This window comes from Pleurodeles waltl, chromosome 3_1 (genome assembly GCF_031143425.1).
Source record: "Pleurodeles waltl isolate 20211129_DDA chromosome 3_1, aPleWal1.hap1.20221129, whole genome shotgun sequence".
Taxonomy (NCBI): domain Eukaryota; kingdom Metazoa; phylum Chordata; class Amphibia; order Caudata; family Salamandridae; genus Pleurodeles; species Pleurodeles waltl.
The window spans coordinates 771,904,074-771,930,016 of NC_090440.1; the positions used below are offsets into that span (position 1 = coordinate 771,904,074).

Genomic DNA, 25,943 nt, shown 5'->3' on the forward strand with positions numbered 1-25,943 from the left:
GCGGTAGGCAGTCAAAGACTGCCGCACAACTTCGCATTGGTTATCATTGGGCCCTATGGGTTCCAGGAGCCAATGACGATGTACGCCGGCGGTGACAGTATGCACCGCCGCGGACCTGACCGACATTTTCTGTTCACTCACTTACTACCTGACCTTCAACAGGAGAGGACCTACACTGCAAATGCTGCTGTGACCTGTGTCTGGAAGCGACAATGGCTCATGTGTCTGGGGAAAGGGCCCCTGTCTTTACTGCGGAGAAGTTGGAGAAACTGGTGGATGGGGTCCTACCCCAGTACACGTTACTTTACGGTCCTCAAGACAAGCAGGTGAGTACACTGTGAGCATGATGCGTGGGCCATGAATGTATGAAGTGCTGTGTGTGTAAGACACATTGTGGGGGGGGGGGGTAGAGGGGTCCTGGCCAGAGGCTGCATGTATGGTGGTCAATGTATGTGCGTCAGGGGATGGGAGGGATATGGTGGGCCATGAGTATGACAGTCCGGACGGTATGACTAATCCCTTATCTGCTGTCTTTTCCCTGCAGGTCAGCGCTCACCAGAAAAAGGGTGTTTGGTGTGCCATTGCCAAGGAGGTGCAGACCCTTTGGGTCTATGACAGGCGGCGCACCCAGTGCCGCAAAAGGTGGAAGGACCTGCATCGCTGGGCAAAGAAGATGGCGGAGGCCCAACTGGGGCTAGCCTTCCAACAATGAAGGGGTGCCAGTCACACCATGACCCCTCTGAAGTTCCGCATCCTGGCGGTGGCCTATCCGGAGTTGGATGGGCGCTTGAAGGCATCACAGCAGCCACAAGGGGGTGAGTACAGAATCAGAATCCTGGCTTTGCGCGTGTTAAGAGTTACCTGGGTGGGGGATGTGGGCTATGGGTGCCCCTAGGCCAGGGTGAAGATGGCAGGGTAGGTCCCTTGTTGGGCAGGCTCAGAAACACTCCTACCTCAATAGTGTTAGTGGGCATCTACTACTGGGCAGGGTCCTGTGGGTTTCAGGTGTGCAGCTAATCGTGGTAGGCATTGTACCCTATGGGCTGGTGACAATCTTAGTAACTGGTAATGCATTGCCTAGTGCATAGGGCTGCTCCCTGTGTGTTGTGTACGCCAACGGTAGTGGTGTTGCTGGCATTGACCAAGTGTATCCTCGGTCTCTCCCCCCTCCCCCTTTTTGTTTTGTTACCCTGTCCTTGTGTGCATTAGCATCATCTGGCAGAGGAGCAGCGACACCAGCGACAAAGGGAGCTGCATCCCACATGGGCCTGGAGGCTGAATCCACTGAGGGTGAGGGCACCAGTGGGAGGGATGGCGAGGGGAGAACCACTACGGGGACAGGAGGGGAGACCACAGACAGCGACTCCTCCGATGGAAGCTCCCTGGCGGTGGCGGACACCTCTGTGCCCACCCCAACAGGTACTGCTGCCACCCCCCCCACCAGCACCGCCCTCCCAGAAGCCCCTCAGTGTGTTTCCCCTGCCCTCTCACCCAGGAGGGTGGGCATCTCCTTTGCCCCAGGCACCTCAGGTCTTGCCCCGTCAGCCCTGCTGCCCTCAGTGAGACAAAACCATTCCGCCACCTGCCAAGGTGAAGAGGGGGCAAGCATGCAGCAAGGCCAAGGAGCACCAACCACCCAGAAAGGCCTCCTCAAACCTCCAGCTGCTAGAGCCAAGGTCACACCACTATCTGCCAAGGTGAGGAAGGGGCAGAAAACACCAGGCAAGGCACTTCAGCCGTCGGAGGCTGCAGGTGAAGGCCTGGTGGCTACCAGCACAACCGCCAGCCCGCCACCTGCACTGCGACCAGCACCGCCAGCAGCCCCGCCGCTAGCACCACCACCTGCACCGCCGCTAGCACCACTACTGTCAGTAGCAGCAGCCCCAGTGGGCAGCCCTCCGAGGCTGCAGGAGAGGGGCTGGAGCCTCCCTCCACCACTGGCAGCACCGTCACCGTCACCTGCACAACCGCTAGCACAGCCGCAGGCCCCGCCGCTAGCACCGCCACCTGCACCACTGACAGTAGGACCACTACCAGCAGCAGTAGCCCCAGTGGGCAGCCATCCGAGGCTGCAGGAGAAGGGCTGGAGCCTCCCACCACCACTGGCAGCACCTCCACCAGTTTGCAGCCTTAGCCGCCGCAGAATGGAGTCTAGCCCTGCCTCCATTGACTAACATGCAACCTGTTCCCTGCAAATCTCATGCCTCAGACACCCAGGTGAGGGACTATGAACTGCCACACCCCAAGTGTTGCATCACTGGGCACAAGGCCCCCTCCAGAACCAGTGGAGAAAGGCATCCACTCACCCTATCCTTGGCAGGATGAAGCACACTGGGCGCAGGGCCCCCTCTGGAACCAGTGGAAGAACCCATCCACTTGAGAGACTGTGGCTTTGCACTCCCCAGGACCAATCAGTGGACAAACCACCCACTTGAGAGACTTTTGAGACTGTGGCTTTGCACTCCCCAGGACCAAGCAGTGGGCAAACCACCCATTTGAGAGATGTGTGAGACTGTGGCCTTGCACTCCCCAGGACCAAGCAGTGGGCATGGAGACTCCTCGAGGAGCAGTGGCGTTATTCCATCTTCCGGCTGAGGTGCCCCCCCATTTCCCATCCCCCTGAGGTGCCTGTGTGTTTTCGACCTGATGCCCCTGCAGTGTTCTCTCCGTATTGAGGCAGGAGTCAAGTATGGGCTTGGCCCATGATTTCTGGCCCAGTGGCCCACGGACATTTTGAATGGACAATGTACCGTCTTATGTACATATTGTATATTTTTGTATATACTGTTTTTCTATTTATTACGTATATCTGCCTATTTCTAAAATATCACTGTTTGACTCAATTCCTTTTGTCCTTGAGTTCTTCCAGGGGGTTACGGGGTGTTAATGTAATGTTGCTGCATGTGTTTGTGTGTATGGTGGTGTGGGTGGGGGTGGGGGTGTTGCGTGTGTGTGTGTGTCACTCTATTTTTCCTCCCCCCCTCCCCTGTGTACTAGGTGCAGTACTCACTGTGGTCGTCGCCACCGCCTTTCGTATTCCTGGTAGATGAGGAGGCAGACCAGCATGAGTAGGACCTGCAGCTCGGGCTCCATGGCTTCCTGGTTCTTCGTTGGGTGTCGAGAGCCGAGTTGTTTCCCTTCTGTGTCCTGTTTCCACCGTGCTTTTGATGGCGTCGGTACCGCCCCGGAAAAGCTGGCAGACTGGCAGGTTGTGATGGGGTGGGCGGTACATTGTCTTCCACCTGTCTGTTGGCGGTTACCGCTGCGGTGTTTGTTGCTACCACTGTGGCAGTCTGTGTTAAAGTGGCTGTCTGTGTTGGCAGTTTCTGCCGCTTTTACACCGACCGTCAGGGTTGTAATGAGGACCTTAATGACTGCAACTCACTTGCACTTCTTGCCGACATGATGGCACTAAATTTGAAATTAAGTACTTGCAATGGGCGACTGTACAATGGCTCAAATGGGGAACACATTAAAACAGTGAGAATGAGAACAAGTTTGAGGTCCCTTTGAGCCATTACAAATGGCAGAGGCAAAACTTGTTTGTGAGAACTTTCACAAATCTCATGTCGACAGGAGGCTTGAAAAGGGAAAGTGAGAAAGGTTGATAAAATGGTAAGTAGCCCTTGATTGAGCTTACTGCCCACCCTTGAGCTAGTGAAAGGGAAAATAATGAGATGTAGGGTAACAAGGCCTGAAGAGGATCTACCAAATTGCCCATGTACCACTTCACAAACCTACTCCATCTTCCTGAATACGACAACATGTTCGTGTAATGTCTGCAGGGACAGAAAATGAAATCCACCACTTCCGGAGGTGGAAAAAACATCCAGGTCACCACGCTCAAACTCCAGGCATGAAGGTTGTGGCTCTGGAGACTGGGGTGCACAAAATGCCCCTGCAATTGCGAATGGAGGTCTACATTGAAGGAGATGGATCAGGGCACAGGGAGAGGTGAATCAGGTCTGCAAACCACACTCTTTTTGGCTAGTACAGGGCTATCAGAATGAATTGAGCCTGATTAAGGTAGATCTTCCTCAAGACCTGAGAAATTAAGAGTATGGTAGGAAAAGCTTACTGAAGGGTAAAGTTCCACTGCAGGTGAAACACACCCTACAATGCTTTCTGCAACCAATAATGGAGGACATACAATTTCCAGCACAGAGTGTTCTGTTGAGTGGCAAAGAGAGACACCAAAAATATTTCCCAGAGACTAAAGATGTGTTTGACTACCTCAGGATGAAGGTGCCATTCATGGTCAGCAAGATGACGCCAACTGATGTCTGCACGTACAATGAGTATGCTAGCCAGATCTGATAGCTCTGAGCCCAGGACCAGAGCCGCACAGCTTCCCGGTAGAGAAGATGCAAACCTACCCCTACCTACTTGTTGATGTACCAGATCAAGGTTATACAGTCCGTCAAGATCTGGAGAGACTAATCGGATAGGGAAGGCAGGAAGGTTTGAGAGCCAGTGATCACCTTTAACTCCAGCCGATTGATGTTCAGCCTCAGCTTCACTGGAGATCAAAGGCCTCTGATCTCCATGTCCTCTAAGTGAGCTCCCCACCTTACGGTGCAGGCATCCATGATGAATTTTCTTACTGTCTGCGGGGGATGGAACCCGCTCTGTGATTTCAAATGTGCTTCAGTGCTCCTGGAGCTCGTAATGGGACTCTAAAGATCTTTGACATATTGGAACCACTGTCTGTGGGGACAACATTGGACAGCCCACATGTGCCAGAGTTCGTGACCAACAGAATGTTGGAAGCTAGCAGGTGTATGACCATGTAGACTGGCACATGCGCTCCCATTCTGAAACATATCATCATAGCCTTAATGTCCTGAACTTTCTGTGGAGGGGGAAAGGCTTGACTAAATGTGGTGTCCACTTCTGCCTCTATGAACAAGATGCACTGAAAGAGCACCAGGGAAGATCTGGGCTTGTTGTTCGAGTAGCCCAGGTCAAACACCAACTTTGCTGTGACTTGCAGGCCGTGTGAGACCATCTTTGGAGAGCAGGCTTTGAGGAACCAGTCATCCAAGTAAGGGAAAAAAGGGATTCCTGCTCATCGGAGATGGGCCGCAAATATTGCAATCACCTTCATGTAAACTTGTGGTGCTGAAATTAAGGTAAAGGGAAGAGGGCTGCAAACTACTAGTTGGCGGATCTTACTGTGAAGAGAAGGTGCTTCCTGTGCAATCACAGATTTACTGTATGAAAATATGAAAATATGCTTCCTCCAAGTCAGTATTATGCACTTCTTGTTCTTGAGGAACCAGTTCAAAATGTTGAGGTCTAGGAAAGGACAAAAGACTGCCATCCTCGTTCAGGACCAGGAAGTATTGGGAGTAGCACCACTCACCCTATTCCTCCTCTGAAATCACCTCTACTGTCCCTTTGACTGCCTGTTAGAGGACCTGAAGGTGAGTGGGCGGAAGGGAGGAAGGAAAAGGGAAATAGGAAGAGGGGCCTGCTGAAAGGGCGGGGATACCCTTTTTCCATAACTTGTAGGACCCATTGGTCTGAAATGATGGCCAGCCAGATCTAGGGAGGATATTCATCCTCTAACTGGTGCCTTGTGTCCCAACATGAGGGAACTACAGTTGCTTTCATGTGGTGGCAGGTGAGGAAGATGAAGAAGAGAGTGGAGGGAGTCGAAGGGGATGACTTCTTTATTTGCCACGGTCTTGGTATTGCTTGTAGAGTTAGCTGGTCTGCTGTTCTGGTTGTTTCAATGCCTGCTGTTGTCTGCTTCAAAAGGAATCCCCAGTGAAAAGCCGCAAAACATTTTAAATTGGCAGTAACCCAACTGTTGCGGTTGGAGACCAAAAAATATTGCGGTCACCTTGCTTTCTTTGAAACTCTTGGGGGTAGATTCAGTCTTTGCTTTGAAGAGGCATGAACTGTGAGGCGTGGGCAACTGCTGATGGAGGGAGACGCGTTTCGACAGAGCACCCCGGCAGCGCCCTATCATCCAAACTATCTTAACTGTTCAAGATCGATCTCCCCCCAAAACAATTCAAGCAGAAAGGAGTGCGCATGAAAGACAATGAGTAGCAATACTACATAACAAAGTTAGTGCCATGGAGGGACTCTCTGAACTGCGGCCTGCAGAGCACCGACCATGCCTCGTTCAAAACGGCGGCTCAAGGGCGAAGGCGAGTGGCTGGGTAAAATTAGTGCCAGATGATGATGTGTTGTATCAGCGTTGTGTGCTGTGAGGGCTGGTGAGTGCCCCACCCTGAATGTGTGATGGAACAATGAATGCTTGAACCACGCATGCCTGAACAACGCGGTCAGAACAACGACCGCATTATTTTGTTGTAAAAGCATGCCTAGTAAAGCGTGGTTCCAGCATGCGACCCCCCACCTGCCATGTCCAGCGGGACCAGCGACCTCTGCCAAGCTCCAGAGGACTACCCTGAACTCGAAAGGACCAAGAACTACCGTGTCCCTGTCCAAGAAGAAATCAACTAAGGACTCCAACCTCATTCCGAATGCGTGATTCCTAACTATTCTGCACCCGAAGCCCACGGCCCGTGTCTGGGTGGTCAAACCAACTAGAGAGGATCCCCAGGTGATTCCGAGCAAGTGCCCACCATGGTTTGGACCCCTCCACGACGACGCCTGCAAAGGGAATCCCGAAGACCCCCCTGACCACAAGCACCATATTAACATTTCCGACGCCTAAAGACCCACAGCCCCCAGGCCTTGGAGAAACAGACACCTGGTGTAGCAACGTTCAGCAGATGGCCCTCCTCCCTGTCCAGCCGGTGGTTTGCCCGAGACAGGTCTACAGGCAAAACTATATGAATTAAAGGTTTCAGGAATACTATACTGCCCTGTATGCTCCCCTGTCTGAGCTCTAACGGGAAAGTCTGGACAATTTCCTGGGCCCAGCTGAATTACCTAAGTTAGGGGCGGTAGATGCTAATGACTTAGGAGGACCCACAGCCCTACAGAGCATCCATTAGGGCAATGGTAGGAAGAAAAGTGCCTGGGTCAGATAGACTCCCTCTATAATTTTATGCAGCATACATTGAGGATTTAGCTCCCCAATTGGTGAACTTGTACGCATCAGCAAAGGACGCAGGTCATCTCCCTTCCACCACAGGGGAAGCTCTTCTGATTCCCCTGTTGAAACCCGGTCGACTCCCAAGAGATGTGCGTGCATACCACTCACTGTCCATGTTGAACATGGATTATAAACTTCTGAGTAGGATTTTAGTTTTCTGTCTCTTCTCCCACATGCCAACCCTCATACATCCAGATCAGAACGGTTTTATTCCAAGAACTAATACAGCTTTAAATATTTGCAGACTTCTTTCATGATGGCCACTGCAAGCCTAGACATTAAGAAGGTATTCGATAGCCTCCAACGGGAATACTTATATCAAATGTTAGCTAACATGGGACTGGGAATTGGCTTTCTCCAATGGACCAGGCTCCTTTATACGAATCCAAATGCACGGATCTGCACTGGTAAGGTAATTTCTAATTCTTAAATAGTGAGGAGGGGTACTAGACAAGGCTGCCCTTTTCCCTCCTATTTACCATTGCCGTTGAGCCATTGACTTGTAGTGTGGGAATGGCAGCAGCATACTGAGGACTTACCCGTGGGGACACTGCTCATAATATAGCATTACACATGGACGATATGTTGCAGTTCCTTACCTATTTCTGGTCTGATGATCAACTGGCAGAAGTCGCTCCTGTGCCCTTAGATCACTCTGATGTAGCTAGTGCCCTACAGAAGTGCGTGGATTGAGCTGGGAGGGTTTTTGTATGAATATACCACAACTCCATGAATATCCTGGATGGGCATGTTGGAGCGGTGGTCAGGGCGTTCCGTATCGGAGTGACCTTCTGGGGTTCTCTCCCATTATCAGTGGCTGGCATAATAGCAATTTCTAAAATGGGAGTGCTCCCTCGACTACTATACTTCTTCTCTATGCTGCCATTATTAATCTACGGTGGAACCTTCTGAGAACTAGACACACTTGTAGTGGAGTTGATCTAGGGCAAAGGTATAGGTAGAGTGGCTTTATCTAAACCAAAAAGCCTACCTCGGATGGGGGACTAGTGGTCCCGGACTTACAAATATATTATTTAGCTGTCCAGCTCCAGTGGCTCAACAAGTGGCTACACACACAACTTAGTACAGTTGGAGTGACACCTGTGGACACTCCTGAGATGCAGGTATTACTTCAACTGCTCATGACACCTAAAAGCCCCATAGAAGGGGGAACCATGGAACTGGAGACAGTTCAGCGCTGCTTGCAACATTGCCTCCAGCACACAAAATCTCCCAGACCCTACACCCTGAATCTACCACTGTAGGGCCTTGAAGTGCTGAACACAAAAGGGGCCCTTAGAGGCCTTAACAATTGGTCTGCCTGCAAAATAAAATGACTAGGGGACTGTTTAGAGATGGAAAATTACTGTAATTTGAAGAGTTTTCGACCATCTCTAATCTGCCCCAAAGACAATTCCTCCTGTACTACACAGTTCTACCGACAGTATGGAGCCATTGAGATGGCAGACGGCAGAACCCCGACACATAATAGTAGTCATACACTCTGCACAACCTCCAGGAAAAGCAGAGTAGTTACACTTCTATGCCAATAGCAGTCACATACTCTGCACAACCTCCGGGAAAAGCAGAGCAGTTACATTTCTATGCCAAGCCATGCGAGTGAACATCAATGTACCACTAGAAGAACTGAGATTCCCGACCAGCAATTGTTCTCAATACTCAACAATACATACACAGTTTACCGTAATGCAAGGTTTAAGCTTACCAACTACTATTTTCTACCCAGAGCATATCTTGCAGCCTGAAAAAGTATGTAAATATTTGGCACAAATGATGCCCATTGTCCTAGATGTGGGGGAGAAGGTGTGGAGATGTTCCACATGGTCTGGAGCTACCCTGCGTTGTGGAGATACTGGACAGACGATCTTGACTGCATGAATAAGGTTATTGAGAGAACAATTCCCCACACCCCTCTGGTGTGCTTACTAGCTGGATTCCCTCACCCAGCTAAACACAAATTCTCTACTAGATTTGGCCTTGGTATTGGCTAGGAGAGAGATCACTATGAACTGGAAGGCCATTACTGCTCCACAGCTACATAAATGGAGAGATACACTGATAAAATGGGCTGATTGTGAAGGCACAGTGTTGTTTCAAGTGGTGCGGAGGGCACGATGTACGATGGAGAAAGCTAGAGTGTGGGAGGTCCTATTGGGAGTGCCTGAAAACACCTGATGATGATTCCTTTGAGAGTTCCTTATTGTCAGTTACGAACACTGGGGAGGTGTGACTATGGCAATTTCTGCAACGGGGTGATATGTTAAGTAAATACAATTTAAATTTAAGGCACAGTAATCTAGCATCACATGAAACTGATGATCTATCACAAGATTCTGTGACAACGAGAAGGCAGGGAGTGGGAGGTAGGAAGTGCGAGAGGCTAGGGCATAACATAAGTTCCTTCTTTGTATTAAAAGATATTGCCAGATATGTAAGATATCTGAACTTTCAAAATGTTGGGCAGACACAATGGAAGTTGTATATTTATATGCGTATGAATAAAAGCAATAAAAAAATCAGTTTTGAAGATTGAGTACCTCCCCAGGCAGATTTGCGGACTGTTACATTACCTTGGGTTGGATGGGACCCACAGTGGAAGAAGGAAAACCCAGACTCTCCTGTGCACTTTAAGTGGGCTCTTTCACACTGGTCAGTGGGGCCTAAGTACATCTCAATAAGGAGATGGGGCTGATAAGGGAATGGTAAAGAGTCGGCCTAGAAGCCTTTGCAACCTTTTGATAGGCAGACTGCTTCCTGGACACATGACCGAGTAGTGGGCCCTTCAAAGTGGGAACACCCAACACAAGATAAACTTCAAAAACTAAGACACTAAACCATATGTGTGTCTGGAAACAGATTATATAGAGGGGAGCTTCAGCCTCCCAAAATTCCTCAAACTGGAGCTGTACATCAGTGTGGAGAAGCTCTGCACAAATTCCGTCTGTTGTGACCAGGACTGGGGACTAAGGTCCGCCAGTCTACTTGCTGGATGAGGGGATATCACCTCAGGAAAACCAAGACCACTCACTGTGGAACATGGAGCACAAGCATCTGCCAGCCTGTAGAGACCAGAAAACCCTGTGAGGAGGATGAGGAGAGGGCCTGGAGGTAGGTAGGTAGGTCCAGGGGGGATCCAGAGGAGTGTACCCCATCAGACTGTCCTCAGGAGGGCTGCTGACTGCAACTCCTGGATGCAAAGTGGAGGCAGTGGTGAAGAGTGAGGACAAATGGACTGTTTCAGCTGACTGACCAAGTGATGCTGTTTGCGGCCCCTGTATGCCAGCTTGAGTGCTGCAGTGAAGGTTAAGGGACATCGTTCTGGTGCGGCACCATGACAAGGTGGCGGACGCTCTGTACAGTGTTGTGACCCGGAGGGAAGTCACCCTGTGTATGCTGTTCGTGACTCCCCCATGATGGAGAGAGGGCAGTTGCGATGGAGCAGCGTGCAACCATGAAGGGTAGGGGTAGCGACCAATGGAAGCAGAGCACTGATTCAGTCACCTGAACCCAGAATCACTAGAGCTCTGTCGCTGGACTCAGAAAGACTTACTGCATGATTGGAGGAGTTTGCCGTCTCACCCAGAGCTCCCGTGGGAGCAGGTAAGACTGAATGCCGGGCCGCAGAGCCGCTGGTGGAACTTGCTCTGACAAAGTGAAACAGCACTGAGGCAGTTTGACTTTTAATAACAGTGGAACTTCTAAGACTTGTACTTGCTAGCAGGGCCTAACCTGAAAGTTGCCTCACATTAATTAGAAACAGCCACAGTCCTTAAAGAGACTTACCCAAGCAAAGCTAGAGAGCAGGTCTTACGAAGATTGTGTATATTATTTGTTGTATGCCGTATTTCACATATAAATACTACTTTTTCATTAAAGCAAAATATCTGACTGGACATTAATTTATTGGGGCTGCTGAGAGTGTTATTTAAGTTGTAAGTACAACATGCCCCCCCCCCCCTCCAAACTCCATCCAGGTGTGGTGTTCAGGCTACCAGTAGCTTTAAGGCCCATGAAGTCTGAGTCTAACGTTAAAGAATGCCCAGCCCTGTTGTCCATGTCTGGATAGGGATCCTCATTTGGGATCAGAGGCTCCTAAAAAGTAGAGCCTTTCCTCTGTGAGGTCCTGAGCCTCAATTCAAGAATGGTGTGGTAGAAACTCAACTGAAGGCAATGAATATGGCATTGTGTGCTGTGCTGGAGAAGTTGGTTGTGGCGCAAGAGGAGTTGCTTTTTGCACTGGTGGTGTTTAGAGTAGAACCAGTGAAGTCGACATAAGCATCAGAGAGGTCAGAGAGTCTGGTGCCAATGGCGTAAGAGGAGGTGGCGTCTGGTGTGGTGTCATGCCTACAGCAGGAGTTTGAGCCAAAGTGACAGGTGGCAATGGTTAGAATGTAAGGAAAAGTTGTAGAGTAAAGCTTCTGAATAACTAAGGAAGCATACTTTATTGGACTCATGGGGCTAGCAGGCGTTGCCAGAGAGGGCCATGACGCATCTGAAAATGTCTAACATTGAGTTCAAGTAGTATAAGTAGAGAGATGGATCGGTTTCAGGGCCTGGAAGCTCTGGGTAAAGCTGACAATGTTGGGTACTCTTACCAGCATAGCAGGCGGTAGAGGGTCTGGGATTGGCAATAGGTACGAAGGAGCCACAGGCGCCGGAACCTCCCAGGGCTCTTCCAAGAGTTCTGGTTCCGAAGAGGATGCTTGTGGAGTGTGGGGTGCGTCAGGGGGACTTGCTCTTAGTAAACTTATGTTGCTTGGAGTTGTGACGTCTTTTGTCCTTGAGTTTAGACGAGTACAGAAGACCTAGATGAAGGTGGCGACTTCCAGTGCTCTTGATGTGGGTCTGGACATCTTCAGTCACTGGTCATCCCGAGCCCAGGCCAACACCATTTGGTCTCCCATTCCCTGACAGTTTTAGAGTGCACATGCTGACAGGGACAGCAGGCACTGAGGTTGTGTTAAGATCACATGCAGATATTGAACATTTCTCTGATGGACATTTTCCCATCAGAGCCTGCAAGTGCAAGGTTTAAAACCTGAAAATGTGAGGTAGACATCACAGAACTGCGCCTGAAATATGTTTGGAAAAAGGTTGACAAAAGCTGATTAATCTCCTGAAGATAACTGAGCTCTGGATATGTATCAATGGCGTGGAAAAAAGTGAACAGGTATCAGTGTATGAACAAGGGTGTTTTATGGATCCAGTGATGGCTTGAGGGCATCACTACAGGCAAGGGAGTGTGGGGCTAGCATTCCCCCCAGCATAGACAGCTAACGAAATGTTCCTGGATTCAATCTGAAGAAGGTGACATTCAAAAGGTGAGGAATCTGCAGGTACAAGTATCAATCAGAAATTCAGAGTCTATATAATATCCAATTACCCGTATGGCTAGACAGGATGGTATAGTTTATCTTTATTTATTTGGAATCACCGTTCATGAAATGCATCCAGAAGCACAAGGAAATTAGACTGGGTGAGCTGTAGATAAGATCAAATAAATAAAGAAAACCGTAGGAGCAAAAGAGGTACCTGGCTAGAAACAGAGACACTTATTTGAATTTAGACAACTGTGCTGCATGTGTAGTTCTTAACACCTTTTACCCCCCCAAAAAAAGAAAAAAAAATCGGAAGCTGGAAGTCAGATGAAAAAGGGCGGTAAAGGAGTTATAGATTATCGATGGGAGCGTAATGCTAGCTTCAATGCTCTTGATGTGTTATTCTCTGGAACGGTTAGAGATAGCAGGCATATTGATTAGCTCCTGGTGGACTACAAACGTGCAGAATTATCTGCTTTTCTTTCAGATAAGAATGTTGTTACTGGTAAAAATGTAATGCAAGCCGCAAATGAAAAATGGCTTTTAAAGGGAGAAGGAGTAGAGTTGGGCAATCTTGGAAATAAGGCTTCTACAGCTAAAGCTAGCCTCAAGGATGCTTCTTAAAGATGTGAATTATCAAGCAAACTGGCCAGGTTTTTAGTACAGTTACATGGAACAGCATTTGTTTTGTTCTGCAATGTGCACGCCGCATATCCAATAAAGCATAACTCTATATTCAAAGGCTTGAGAAAAAAAAAAGTAGCTCAACTCCAATCACAGTTCAATCCTAGTGGTGCAGGCCTTCGACATGTTGATGTTCTTGTGAGTTGAAACTGCGATGAGATAATCATTTTAAATTCGGATGTAATTTCGAACAATACACCTAAACCGGAAAAACCACCTCATCTCCAATGTGTTCCATCTTGCTATCCAATTTCTATACCCCCAGTAGTCTACAAACTTTAAGGTACTTCTCATAACTTGCAATGCTAGGACATGACTTAAACTCTATTCCATTGCAAATTACATAGGGAAAAATCAAAAGAGTATTGCCATTCTCTTCAGTTCATAGATTTTTCAAACACATGCCTGTACATATTCAAGAACATTACACAGTATTAACCTTATTGTCATCTGAAAATGAAGAAAGAGATTCATTCAGTCGAACGCTCTCAAACTCCTGATTGGTAGCATAGACTCGGAAGACCTTAAATTGCGAGGCTGAAACTCCAACAAAGGGTTCCATTTGTTGTTTGAAGGCTGCCAGGGTAATTCTTTTGTCAACATGTACAATCAATGCTGAAAGACAAGCAGAAACGAATAAATACAAACAAATACTAGCCTGGGTATATCTTTCACATCATTGTCTCCATCAAATTAGCAAACACGAACATAGCAACACTTGCTGAGCTTTTTATTTACTATGAAATCGGTACTCTAGGTTCTCAACTACGCAGCACCTACCGACCCCCTAAAATAGTAGAACGTAAAATGAAGAGGTTGGTTCTCATAAGGTTAACAGTAAACATTTCGAGAGACATCAGTACAGTGAAAAAATTGATAGCCAGAGTAAAATTGTGTTAATCAGGATACTCGATGGATCTAAACTGACAAATTGAATACTACGGTCACAACAAGAAATTACAATTGCTGTATTAATCTGGTGATAAAGGTAACGCTTCTCAGTGCAGTATGGCAGGACTCCTGGTTTGCAAAGCATGCTGGGCCAGTGATTCTAGGATTTAGCCTTTTTGGCCCAGGAACGGGAAACACAGAGAAGGTTTGGATAGGATCTCTCCAAGAAAATATTACAGTCAATGAAATCACACACTGAACGTATCAGAAAATAGTGCTTTTGTCAACTGACACAGGTTAACGCACATTACTAAATTCAGTCTAGTATAATTTTAGTTATCAATGAAAGATGCCTAATCCAGCTAATGAAAACGGAAACACGTGGCTTTCCTGCAGATCCCGTAGGTCTCAGACTTCAGAAACAACGCACGCACCCCAGCCATTCGCCCCCAATCCAGAATGTAGGCTTTGGGGTATTCTTTGCTAATATACCAAGCTACCTAAACACCTGCTCCCTCCCCTAACTTTCGGGCTTTTATGCCTCTGTATCCCGAAGCCGGTTTTGCCAACCCGCTTACTTCTTAAAAGACAAAAGAGAGTAACTGTTCAGCTCATGTCAACTGTTTTCTCAATTAAATTTGATCACAATGAACATGTTCTTCGCGTAGTGTTGTAACTTGCCTGGCCAAACATCGCCTACAGATGCTACAGATGTCTCCAACACCTGCAGCATCCACACAGTTCTATGGGCAATCCATCAGGAATCTTTTAGACGAGAGACACCATTTCCTGACTCAGGATTAGTTTCTTTCTGAAAACTCCCAGGGGTGAAAATCTGACAAAGATGACTCCAATAAGGAAAAAAGACCCCAAGGTCCAACTGGGACGTGCTGCTGGGCACATTTGTACATTTAATAGAGGCAACGATGCTCCGTAAATTCATTAAGACGTTGGAAAGTAGCATCAAAAATACAATAAATGAAATAAATAAGACAATACAGGCATGGGTTGAGTAAGCTACAAAAACCGATTTACTCTAAAAGTTCTTCAGGCACCTGTGAACCCATAAGATGTAGCACTTCTAGCACGAGTCACTGGCATTGTGGAATGTATTCATAATCTAAAGCCAAATGTACAAAAGGATTTTGCAGTTGCAAAAACCATTTTGTGAGTCTGAAAACCTTTTCAACTCATAACACAGGTTTCGTGACCCATATCACATCACATTTTGAAAGAAGCATGAAAGAGGCGTTCTCTCCAAATTGTGATTCGGAATGGTATTTTTCAATGATTTACAATCCCATTTCCAGTCTCACAAACACTGATAAGTTAGGACTCCTCAAAGGAGGTGGTAACCAATTTTCAAAGGGGAAGTGGTTTTACACTGGGACGCCCTCCTCTTTGGGAATTAGGGCGCAGTCTCGTGGAGAGCAGGTACTGGTCTGAGGAACCACTGCCTGCTCTGCCTGACACTGTTAAAAAAAATTAACATTTTTATTTCTTAAAGCAACTCCGGTTCCTCTAACAACTAATGGCTCCTTTATTTAAAAAATATATCTGTTTTTGAATGCTGTCACACGGATGGTGGTGTGCTATTCCATGCGGGCTGGCGGGCCACTATCAATGTGATTGAAGCCAAACCCGGGGGTATAACAAACGATGATCTACTTAATAAATATCAACCTAATGAATATTAATTAGGCATGTCAGTTTGTGATCGACTGCAAATGCTGAGTTTGTAAACCAAATTGGTTTGCATAGTACCAGTTAATTTGCCTAAAAATGAGTACACATTTTGTTTCCAATTTTTGTGAATGGAATCTTTGTACATCTGGTCCCACGTTACTGTCCATCCAGTGGCAAGCTCCTTTATTGATTGTTCGAGACATTAATTCGATAAGGCCCTACAAGGTGAGGCAAAAAGCAAATTTTGCAATTATTGCGAGCTACAATTGTTGGGTACAGTTGCATGAGCTGGACATCCTTTCTACAAGTTTATCTCTGTCCCAAAGTCCTTTTCTGCCAGAAACATGGTCATTTTTAAATGTTCCAGCTTAAATGTTGGTGTCATTGATCAGGAGAACAAAGATGACGTTTGGGATCAATAAGTGTATCAGAATGATATTTACAAGAGAACTTTTCAAGCAACATTTGGTCACTTGCTGACAATTCACACTTCACCCTGATTGGGACTGAATCTAGGTGGGATAAAGAAAATGGTTGGACGACAATTCTGATAAGTGATCCGTTGTGCTAAAACTAATACTTCTGTTAGACAATAAACAAGAAATTCAAGTCGTCAGAACTAGAGGACAGATTACTTTAAAACCTGAGCCTTTCCAGATGAATATCTATTTTCATTCTTATACAAGATAAACTGATTTGAGAAAGTTCTTACAGAGTTGACAGGTGAATATAAAAAAAAAACAAATATTGCTAGCCAGTGAACTGAAAGATAAATTTCCTTCTAAAGCGCCGGTTATCAGTTTAGATTCCTGTACATAGGTTGTAATGTATATTTCAATAACAGCATAACTAAATAACAGAATGAGTAAAAAAGGTTTAACTCCAACCAGGCCTAAGAGAAAATCCTCCGTTAAGTATATGTATGAGCGACCCTCCAATTTCAAATCCAATGCCGTTTATCCTCCCTGGATAGTTTTATAATTAAGTATATGTTAGTGGATTTTATATTCCTTTCCTTGCATTACTACGAAGCAAAAGTTATTCCACTTGTGTCTCTAGATCAGCCATCTAATTTAAAAACAAATACAGGGCAACCAAATATTCCCCCAGGGAACTGGGTACCTCAGTTGTAAGCAATCATTTTCCTGGAGGATTTACTGATATTGGGGGTCATTCTGACCCTGGCGGTCCATGACCGCCATGGCGGAGGGCGGCGGAAGCACCGCCAACAGGCTGGCGGTGCTTCCTGGGCTATTCTGACCGCGGCGGTAAAGCCGCTGTCAGAAAAGGGGAACCAGCGGTTTCCCGCCGGTTTTCCCCTGGCCCAGGGAATCCGCAATGGCGGCGCTGCTTGCAGCACCGCCATGGGGATTCCGATCCCCTTCCCGCCAGCCTGTTTCTGGCGGTGTCCACCGCCAGAACCAGGATGGCGGGAACGGGTGCCGTGGGGCCCCTGCACTGCCCATGCCACTGGCATGGGCAGTGCAGGGGCCCCCTAACAGGGCCCCACAAAGATTTTCACTGTCTGCTTTGCAGACAGTGAAAATCGCAACGGGTGCCACTGCACCCGTCGCACCCCTGCAACTCCGCCGGCTCCATTCGGAGCCGGCTTCCTCGTTGCAGGGGCTTTCCCGCTGGGCTGGCGGACGGGCTTTTGGCGGTCGCCCGCCGGCCCAGTGGGAAAGTTGGAATGACCGCCGCGGTCTTTTGACCGCGGTGCGGTCATTCGGCGGTAACCGCATGGCGGGCGGCGCCCGCCGCGGTCAGAATGACCTCCATAGTCCTTAGCTAATGATCAACAAATTCAATGTTATTCAAAATAAGAAAAAAAATTACATCCACACCAAGCGTACTGTCAAATACAAAATATAGTCGAAACACATAAATCCATCAGTGTCCAATAAATCATGAAGAACACTTAAGCCCCTCATCAAAAAGATCCTATGTACACAATGCTTTTATGGTATTAATCCTAGGATCCATGGAAGGCATATACTCCTCTTAATATAATAAAAGGTTCACACTTTAAGTCTGTGGTACTCAGAGTACGGCTTGAGGCCGCCAGAGTCCTAGCAGACCTTGTCTGGCGGCCCAGGGACCATTTTTATGGCCCCTCCTTTGGGAAGCCCTGCAAAGCTGCTCTGTTGGGGGCTCCCCGATGCCCAATGCTTTCAGCAAACACAAAAGAGGGTCGCTGGAACATGAGCCATAATAACTTCAATGGGCATGCTCCAGCGGCTCTCTTTTGTGTTTACTGAAAGCACCAGGGAGGCCCCTACGGGTGACGTTGTACACCTGGCAATAGAGGGAAGCGAAGGCACTGTAAAAGTCCGTTGTTGCACATTCACAGCTGACTTTTAAGGAGTCTTTTTACAAGCTTCCTGCTACCTTTGCTGAGGGTGTCGTCGCCCGCAGTCGTCTGTGCCTTTGTCGACTGCAGCATGCTTTCTCTAGCACTTCTTTCCCACCAAAAGGACTCCACAAATAGCAGGGGCCTCCCGTGGATCGAGTCAACCGGCTCTCCTGCTCGTCACCCTCTGACCAGTTTGTTTCTCTCCTGCGCACCTCGTCAGGAGGCCTTCAGGTTAGAGTGTTGACTGTTTTATGGTTCTTTGTCAGCTAGTTGTACGGTCTGTTGGGCCAGTTTTTGACTTTTGATTTCCCTGATATCAAAACTAACACTGCTGCAGCAAATACCTTGCAAAGAACTTATACAGCATGATTTTTTTTACACTAATAGCCTCGCCCCCATCTCGCCCTCACCTGCAGGCCCAATCAGTGCAGCCCTCAGCCACAAACAGGACTGTAATTTTGGCCCTCGAAAAAAAGTTTGTGAGTACTCATGCTCTAAATTTATAATCCAAAATATTACAATTTCGTGGATTTAACAACAGTTTATGTCAACCATATTGTTAAGAAGAAGAAAACCGTCAACGTGTCGGTCTCCCAATGCCATTCCGACAACAAGACCATCATCAGGACTCTGTGTTGCATATACAATTAACCAGTAATTATCATTGCCACCCGATTTTAGGCATGCATCAGTTTTGTCTATTGCGGCAGAGACTCTGGAGCAACATGTTGTAAGTCAGGTGAGAATACTCTTGAAGAATAACATCCTCCTAGAAGATGCCCATGCAGATTTCCAATTCCAATCCCCCCCCACCAACCCAACAGAGTAACAGTGCTGTAATGGCATCCACCCAAGATGACATGCAACGAATGGCATAGGGTGGTGGTGTCAATACAATGACTGTTCTCCGTCTGTCAGTGGCATATGACAATGATAACGGCTGCATGCTCTAAGGCCAATGCAAAGCATGGCTTTAGTGTGAAGGCACTTGAATGTCTAGCTTAATATCTATCCTGATAAAGTAACAGGGTCATTTTATTTTTCTTTATATCAGTCCCTAAGTATTTCAGTCTCAGATTAACACCATTAGTAATTGTGTGATTTTTTGGCTTCTTTTGAGGAGTGCTTCGATTGCAATACATGAGGTGCATGGCAAGGAGTATTTAGTGACTGCAAGAAACCCATCTTGAAAGAAGGCTTCCCACACTAAAAGCAGCTCATTCACAGTGATAGCCAAAGGATTACGTTATTATTTACATTATTTATAATTACGTTAAGGCGCTATAATATTTATTAGGTGTTGTTTTTAACACAATCACTTTGGTGTGTAATGACCGTTAAATGAAAAATACACAGTACATGAAGTTAATGAATATTAACACCTAAGAAATGTATATATGTATTTACATATTTATCATACTTCATTCAAGTCAGCACTTATCCCGGGTTCCTTTATATGTCCTAGCTATTAGCCTCCTTCCTCTGATATGCAAGATTAGAAGAAGCAAAACAGAGTTGGCCATCTTGTTCTTTAGATAGCCATCAAGAAATTATGCGATTCGCTAAATACACCATCAGAAACTGTTTTCTGCAAAGATACTGGAGGACTTCAGGAAGCAACGTCTCGGAAAATGTTTCTTTTCAGTGGGGTGTTGTACTCGCTGTGGCTTTTCTTTTAGAATGACACTGTTTTCTGACATCTTTTTAGGGAAAACTGGGTTTGTGTTTGGCTTCTCTTGGAAGTACACGACCTTGTATTTATGGAAGGATGATCTTATTTTGGGATACTTTTGGCATAGTGTGGGCTTGTCATGGATGTGTTTCCTAGTGGTGCAATGGCCCGTTGTTTTTTAACTAAGTGTGGTACCATAATCCTACAGACTTCGCATTGAGGGTGATTTTGCTTCCATTGGCTGGCCAGTGACAGATCCGTAAACAGGCTGTGTGTTAGTTTTTCCCTTGCCCTGTTAATCTTCAGTTAGGATTGTCACTGTAGCTTTTGTAGGAAGTTGGCTCTGTATATACTATTTCAAAGTAAGAAATAGTGTGCACAGAGTCCAAGGGTTCCCCTTAGAGGTAAGATAGTGGCAAAAGTAGATAATTCTAATGCTCTATTTTGTGGTAGTGTGGTTGAGCAGTAGGCTTATCAGAGGGTAGTGTTAAGCAATTGTTCTACACACACACACAGGCATTAAATGAGGAACACACACTTAAAGACTTACTCCAGGCCAATAGATTTTTATATTGAAAAATATATTTTCTTTGTTTATTTTAAGAACCACAGGTTCAAGATTTACAGTAAACACTTTAAATGTAAGGTACTTCGCTTAGATACTTTAGGAACTTTGAATAAAAGCAATATCATATACAGTTTTTGTAAAAATGACAATAAGCTATTTTCAAAGTGGACACAGAGCAAAAATCAACAGTTCCTGGGGGAGGTAAGTAAAGGTTAGATTAGGAGGTAAGTAAAACACTGACAAGTCTCAGTTCTGGGGCATAGGCAGCCCACCGTTGGGGGTTCAAGGCAACCCCAAAGTTACCACACCAGCAGCTCAGGGCCGGTCAGGTGCAGAGGTCAAAGAGGTGCCCAAAACACAGAGGCGCCTATGGAGAACAGGGGTGGTCCGGTTCCAGTCTGCCAGCAGGTAAGTACCTGCGTCCTCGGGGGGCAGACCAGGGGGGTTTTGTAGAGCACTGAGGGGGACACAAGTAGGCACACAAAACACACCCTCAGTGGCACAGGGGCGGCCGGGTGCAGTGTGCAAAGCAGGTGTCGGGTTTTAGGTAGGAAACAATGGAGGGACCTGGGGGTCACTCTAGCTGTGCAGGCAGGCACAGGGGGGGGGCTTCTCAGGACAGCCACCACCTGGGCAAGGCAGAGGGTCGTCTGGGGGTCACTCCTGCACGAGGTTCGGTTCCTTCAGGTCCTGGGGGCTGCGGGTGCAGTGTTGGTTCCAGGCGTCGGGTCCCTTGTTACAGGCAGTCGCTGTCAGGGGAGCCTCTGGATTCTCTCTGCAGGTGTTGCTGTGGGGGCTCAGGGGGGTCGTCTCTGGTTAGGCACGGGCTCGCAGTCGCCAGGGAGTCCTCCCTGAGGTGTTTGTCACCTGGATTTTGAGCTGGGGGCGTCGGGTGCACAGTGTGAAGTCTCACGCTTCCGGTGGGAAATGTGCAGTCTTTGAAAGTTGCTTCTTTGTTGCAAAGAAGTAGCTGGTTTTGAACAGGGTCGCTGTTCATGGTAGTTTCTTGGTCCTTTAGTCAGGGGTAATCCTCTGAGGCTTCAGAGGTCGCTGGTTCCTGTCGGATGCGTCGCTGGAGCAGGTTTTCGAAGTTGGAGACAGGCCGGTAGGGCTGGGGCCAAAGCAGTTGTCGTCTTCCCCCTTGTCTGCAGGCTTGTAGGTCAGCAGTCCTTTCTTGTTTCTTCAGGTTGCAGGAATCTAAATTCCTGGGATCTGGGGGAGCCCCTAAATACTGAATTTAGGGGTGTGTTTAGGTCTGGAGGGCAGTAGCCAATGGCTACTTTCCTTGAGGGTGGCTACACCCTCTTTGTACCTCCTCCCTGTGGGGAGGGGGGCACATCCCTAATCCTATTGGTGGAATCCTCCAAACTCAAGATGGAGGATTTCGCAAGGCAGGGGTCACCTCAGCTCAGGGCACCTTAGGGGCTGTCCTGACTGGTGGGTGACTCCTTGTTTTTCTCATTATCTCCTCCAGCCTTGCCGCCAAAAGTGGGGGCAGTGGCCAGAGGGGCGGGCATCTCCACTAGCTGGGATGCCCTGGGGCGCTGTAACGAAAGGGGTGAGCCTTTGAGGCTCACTGCCAGGTGTTACAGTTCCTAAAGGGGGAGGTGAGAAGCACCTCCACCCAGTACAGGCTTTGTTCCTGGCCACAGAGTGACAAAGGCACTCTCCACATGTGGCCAGCAACATGTCTGGTGTGTGGCAGGTTGGCAGAAACTGGTCAGCCTACACTAGAAGTCGGGTAGGTATTCAGGGGGCATCTCTAAGATGCACTCTGGGTGTATGTTACAATAAATTGCCCACTGGCATCAGTGTGCATTTATTGTGCTGAAAAGTTTGATACCAAACATCCCAGATTTCAGTGTAGCCATTATGGAACTGTGGAGTTCGTATTTGACAAACTCCCAGACCATATACTCTTATGGCTACCCTGCACTTACAATGTCTAAGGTTTTGCTTAGACACTGTAGGGGCATAGTGCTAATGCACATATGCCCTCACCTGTGGTATAGTGCACCCTGCCTTAGGGCTGTAAGGCCTGCTAGAGGGGTGACTTACCTACGCAACAGGCAGTGTGAGGTTGGCATTGCACTCTGAGGGGAGTGCCATGTCGACAGTCATTTTCTCCCTACCAGTACACACAAGCTGTGAGCATGTGCTGAGTGAGGGGTCCCCAGGGTGGCATAAGACATGCTGCAGCCCTTAGAGACCTTCCCTGGCATCAGGGCCCTTGGTACCAGTTACAAGGGACTTACCTGAGTGCCAGGGTTGTGCCAATTGTGGAGACAAAGGTACAGTTTAGGGAAAGAACACTGGTGCTGGGGCCTGGTTAGCAGGGTCCCAGCACACTTTAAAATCATAACTTAGCATCAGCAAAGGCAAAAAGTTAGGGGGTAACCACGCCAAGGAGGCATTTCCTTACAGCTTTGCGTAGGCGTTTTTATTGTATGCTATTCTGTGCTTTAATGGCGTCCCACTTCCATTAACTGACAGGAAATTGGGCTCCTACTCCTGGCTTCTCATTTCCGGTACTTTTTTTTTTTCTCCTGCGTTTATTTATTGATTTTCAGTAACATACAGATTACATTTCAATCAAAACTCAATAAAACAAAGACTGGATAGTAGTTAGTAATAAATGTCATGGCATTCGACACAAGCTTTAACAAGTCACAGATCTAATCGTATCACCTCATTTCAACCTGCTATGATATTCAATCTCCCCCAGAACAGTCTGATACATTGCATCCGGCTGTGCCTGGATTGGTGTTTCCATAGTAGCAGTATTTTATAAGCTATCTATCAATGAAGAATTTACAATACATACCCGCTTAGCAGGCCTCTCATATGAGTTCAGGTACTTCCATAGTTGGTCGTTTCTTCATCAATTGCCACACCTCACATATTGTCTCATTCTCATTGCATGTGTTGGGAATGAATCGGCTTCTTTATCAAGAGGGCAACTGGATGAGAGTGCAAGTAGCTATGCAAGGGCTCCCAAATATCCCTCAGCCTGGAATTCAAAGGCAGGGTTTCTGCATGTAGTAACAACAGTTCATTGCAATATATGAGGTCCGCCAACCATTCCTTGAATTTTGGGGCCCGCCCTCTCCCCCAGCGACAGGCAATTTTTCGCTTCGCCAGTAATACTGGCAACAATAGAACTTTATAGAGCTTGGTTCAATCTGTTGCGCGTAGCCTAGCAAGCCCAGCAGAGGTGTTGGCTTGATAGTTGGATCTATCAATTCCCTTAGTGCTGCTTCTTTATCCTGTAAATACTCTCCAATACAGCTACATTCCCAAGCTAAATGCAGACAGTCAGCACCCTCCATATTGCGCCTTTGACATCTGTCATCTGCCCTCAGCCCAACCTGTGTGGCATGTAGTAGGCTCTGTGCAAGAATTTGTAATTGATGATACAGAGCCAACTGCTGGTAATGACTTGACCAGTATGTTTGTAGCACTCCTTCCAGACATCGTCTGCAGTTCCACCCCAAGCTCGGTTTGCCATTTATTTCTGGCATCAGTCATTGCGCATGGCACTTCTGTTTGTATAGTATGGTATACTATGGATACCATGCAGTGTGGCATCTGTGCTTGCAGTAGTATATGTAGAGCATTTAGCGTGGGTGGTTCTTCTGTGAACTTAGGGGTGGCAGCCTTCACATTGTGCCAGAGCCTGATGTATAGAAATACCTCTAACGTTGTGGGAGGCATCTTCTGCATAAACTGTTCCCTGGTTTTAAATGCACCATTTGAATTTAAATCGCCCCATGTGCTATACCTGAGCCTGTCCAGTAGCTTTCGGCATGTCGCTTCGTGTGTGTCTGGTAGTAAGGGGCTATAGGGAAGCAGGAGGATTGAAGAATAAAGCATGGGCTTTCCTGCATATTGTGCCAGTGCTTTCCACGCCGCCGTGGTGCATGCTCCATGGTGTCCCCTGAGTTTTGAAAATGTAGAGTAGCATCCAAGCAAGATGTTGATGGGAGCAGGGCCATTTAGCCGTCCTCCACCGCTAAGTGTGGCAGGTACGGGACAGGACTGAACCAATAAACCTTGTGATGTGCCTGTTCGCAATTATAACAGAGCTCCAAATTCGGCGCCTCGAACCCCCCCATGAAAATAGGAGTGTGAGGGTCTCCCAGCTGATTCAGGGTTGTTTTCCTGCCCATGCCAGTCTCATCTTTTGTGGGCGGAGTGTCCTAAGAAAAAGCCCGTCTGGGACGATATGGTATATTTAGAAATAAGTGTAAGAGTTTATGAAGTATAATCATCTTCATTAAGCCTGTATGGCCCGCTAGAGGTAGGGACATCCATCTAGTAACCTTGTCAGTAATTAAAGAGATGACACTACCATAGTTTTCTCTACGTGTTTCATCTCTATCCCGCATTATCTTAACTTCTAAGTATTTGAACTCTGCAATTGGTAGTCTGGCTTGAAAGTCAGTATCTGTGGTATCAGTGGAAATGAATGTGATTTCACCCAGTTCATCTGCATACCAGATAGTTCCCCGAAAGTAATGAATTAGTGTAACACTGGATTCAGACTGTGTCTCGGTTCTCTCAGATACAGCGTGATGTCTGCATATAGCAACACCAGCAACTGTCTTGAAGGGTATCGAAGAGCGTACACTCGATGCTTTTGCTGTAGCTTAGCAGCCTGGGGTTCCACTGCCAGCGCGAACAGGAGCGGTGAAAATAGGCACCTGTCTAGTACCCCCGGATATGCAAATTGGGTCAGAGTGTGAGCTATTTATTCATACCCTAGCGATGGGCTGCATCTATAATAGCTTTATCCAAGCCATACATCCCTGAAGGACTCCCATCCTACCTAGCGCAGCCATCAAAAAGTCTCATTCAAGGGAATCAAATGCCTTTGTGGCGATAGTCACGGCATCCAAGGTGGGGTCAATATTGTTCATTAATGCAAACAGTCTTCGCAGGTTGTGCAAGGTTGACCACCCTGGCACGAATCCAGACTGATCAGGTCGGACCAAAGAGGGGAGAAGAAGGGAGAGTCGGTTTGCTAGGATTTTGGCTAGAATTTTAACGTTGCAATTAATGAGCAACAGGTGTCTGTAGGAGTCGCATAAATTCGGTGTTTTGCCAGGCTTCAGTAGGGCAAGTATCAGCTCCTCTCGCATCGTAGGTGATAGTACAGCTAACTCCTTAGACTCATCATAGACTTTGTTCAATATGGGTCTTTCTCCCTCGCCATAGGTACAGGCAGTGGCATATTTGCCCTTATATAACCGCTCCTTCTCTGCCACTTCTCTATATTTGGATAGGGTTTCTCTTATGTTGGCTAGCGTATCTGCATTACTGGATGTTCCCAAGAGAGCCTCGAGGCGACCCAGCGCAATCTCCAGTTTTTGGAGATCGGCACATAGAGTCCGCAGTACTCCACAGCTTTCTGACACGCAAACCCCTCTCATGATTACTTTGAAGGCCTCCATATCGTGCCAATAGAGGGGACGAGCCTAAATTATTGCTTAGGAATTCCACTATTTCCCGTTTCAGTTCCCCCGAAATAGCGTGCCCAGTAAAATTTCAGGGTTTAACCTCCAAGAGATTCTTTTACTGTTGCTGGCAGGTAGGTCCAGCACCAACAGTGCAGATGAGTGATCAGAATACGTTCTTGCGAGGTGTCGGGCCTCTCATTTCCAGGGACACAT

The 25,943-nt window shown here is 47.3% G+C and overlaps 1 protein-coding gene across 3 annotated transcripts in view; it reads right to left on the reverse strand.

Annotated features, from left to right (window-relative positions):
- Positions 1-25,943, reverse strand: part of USP47 (ubiquitin specific peptidase 47) — a 1,215,141-nt gene that overhangs the window by 270,212 nt on the left and 918,986 nt on the right. For all 3 annotated transcript variants that reach the window (XM_069223601.1, XM_069223600.1, XM_069223599.1), the window contains one exon: positions 13,541-13,716. In XM_069223601.1, the coding sequence (XP_069079702.1) occupies positions 13,541-13,716 (176 nt within the window). The remainder of the gene's footprint in view (positions 1-13,540; positions 13,717-25,943) is intronic.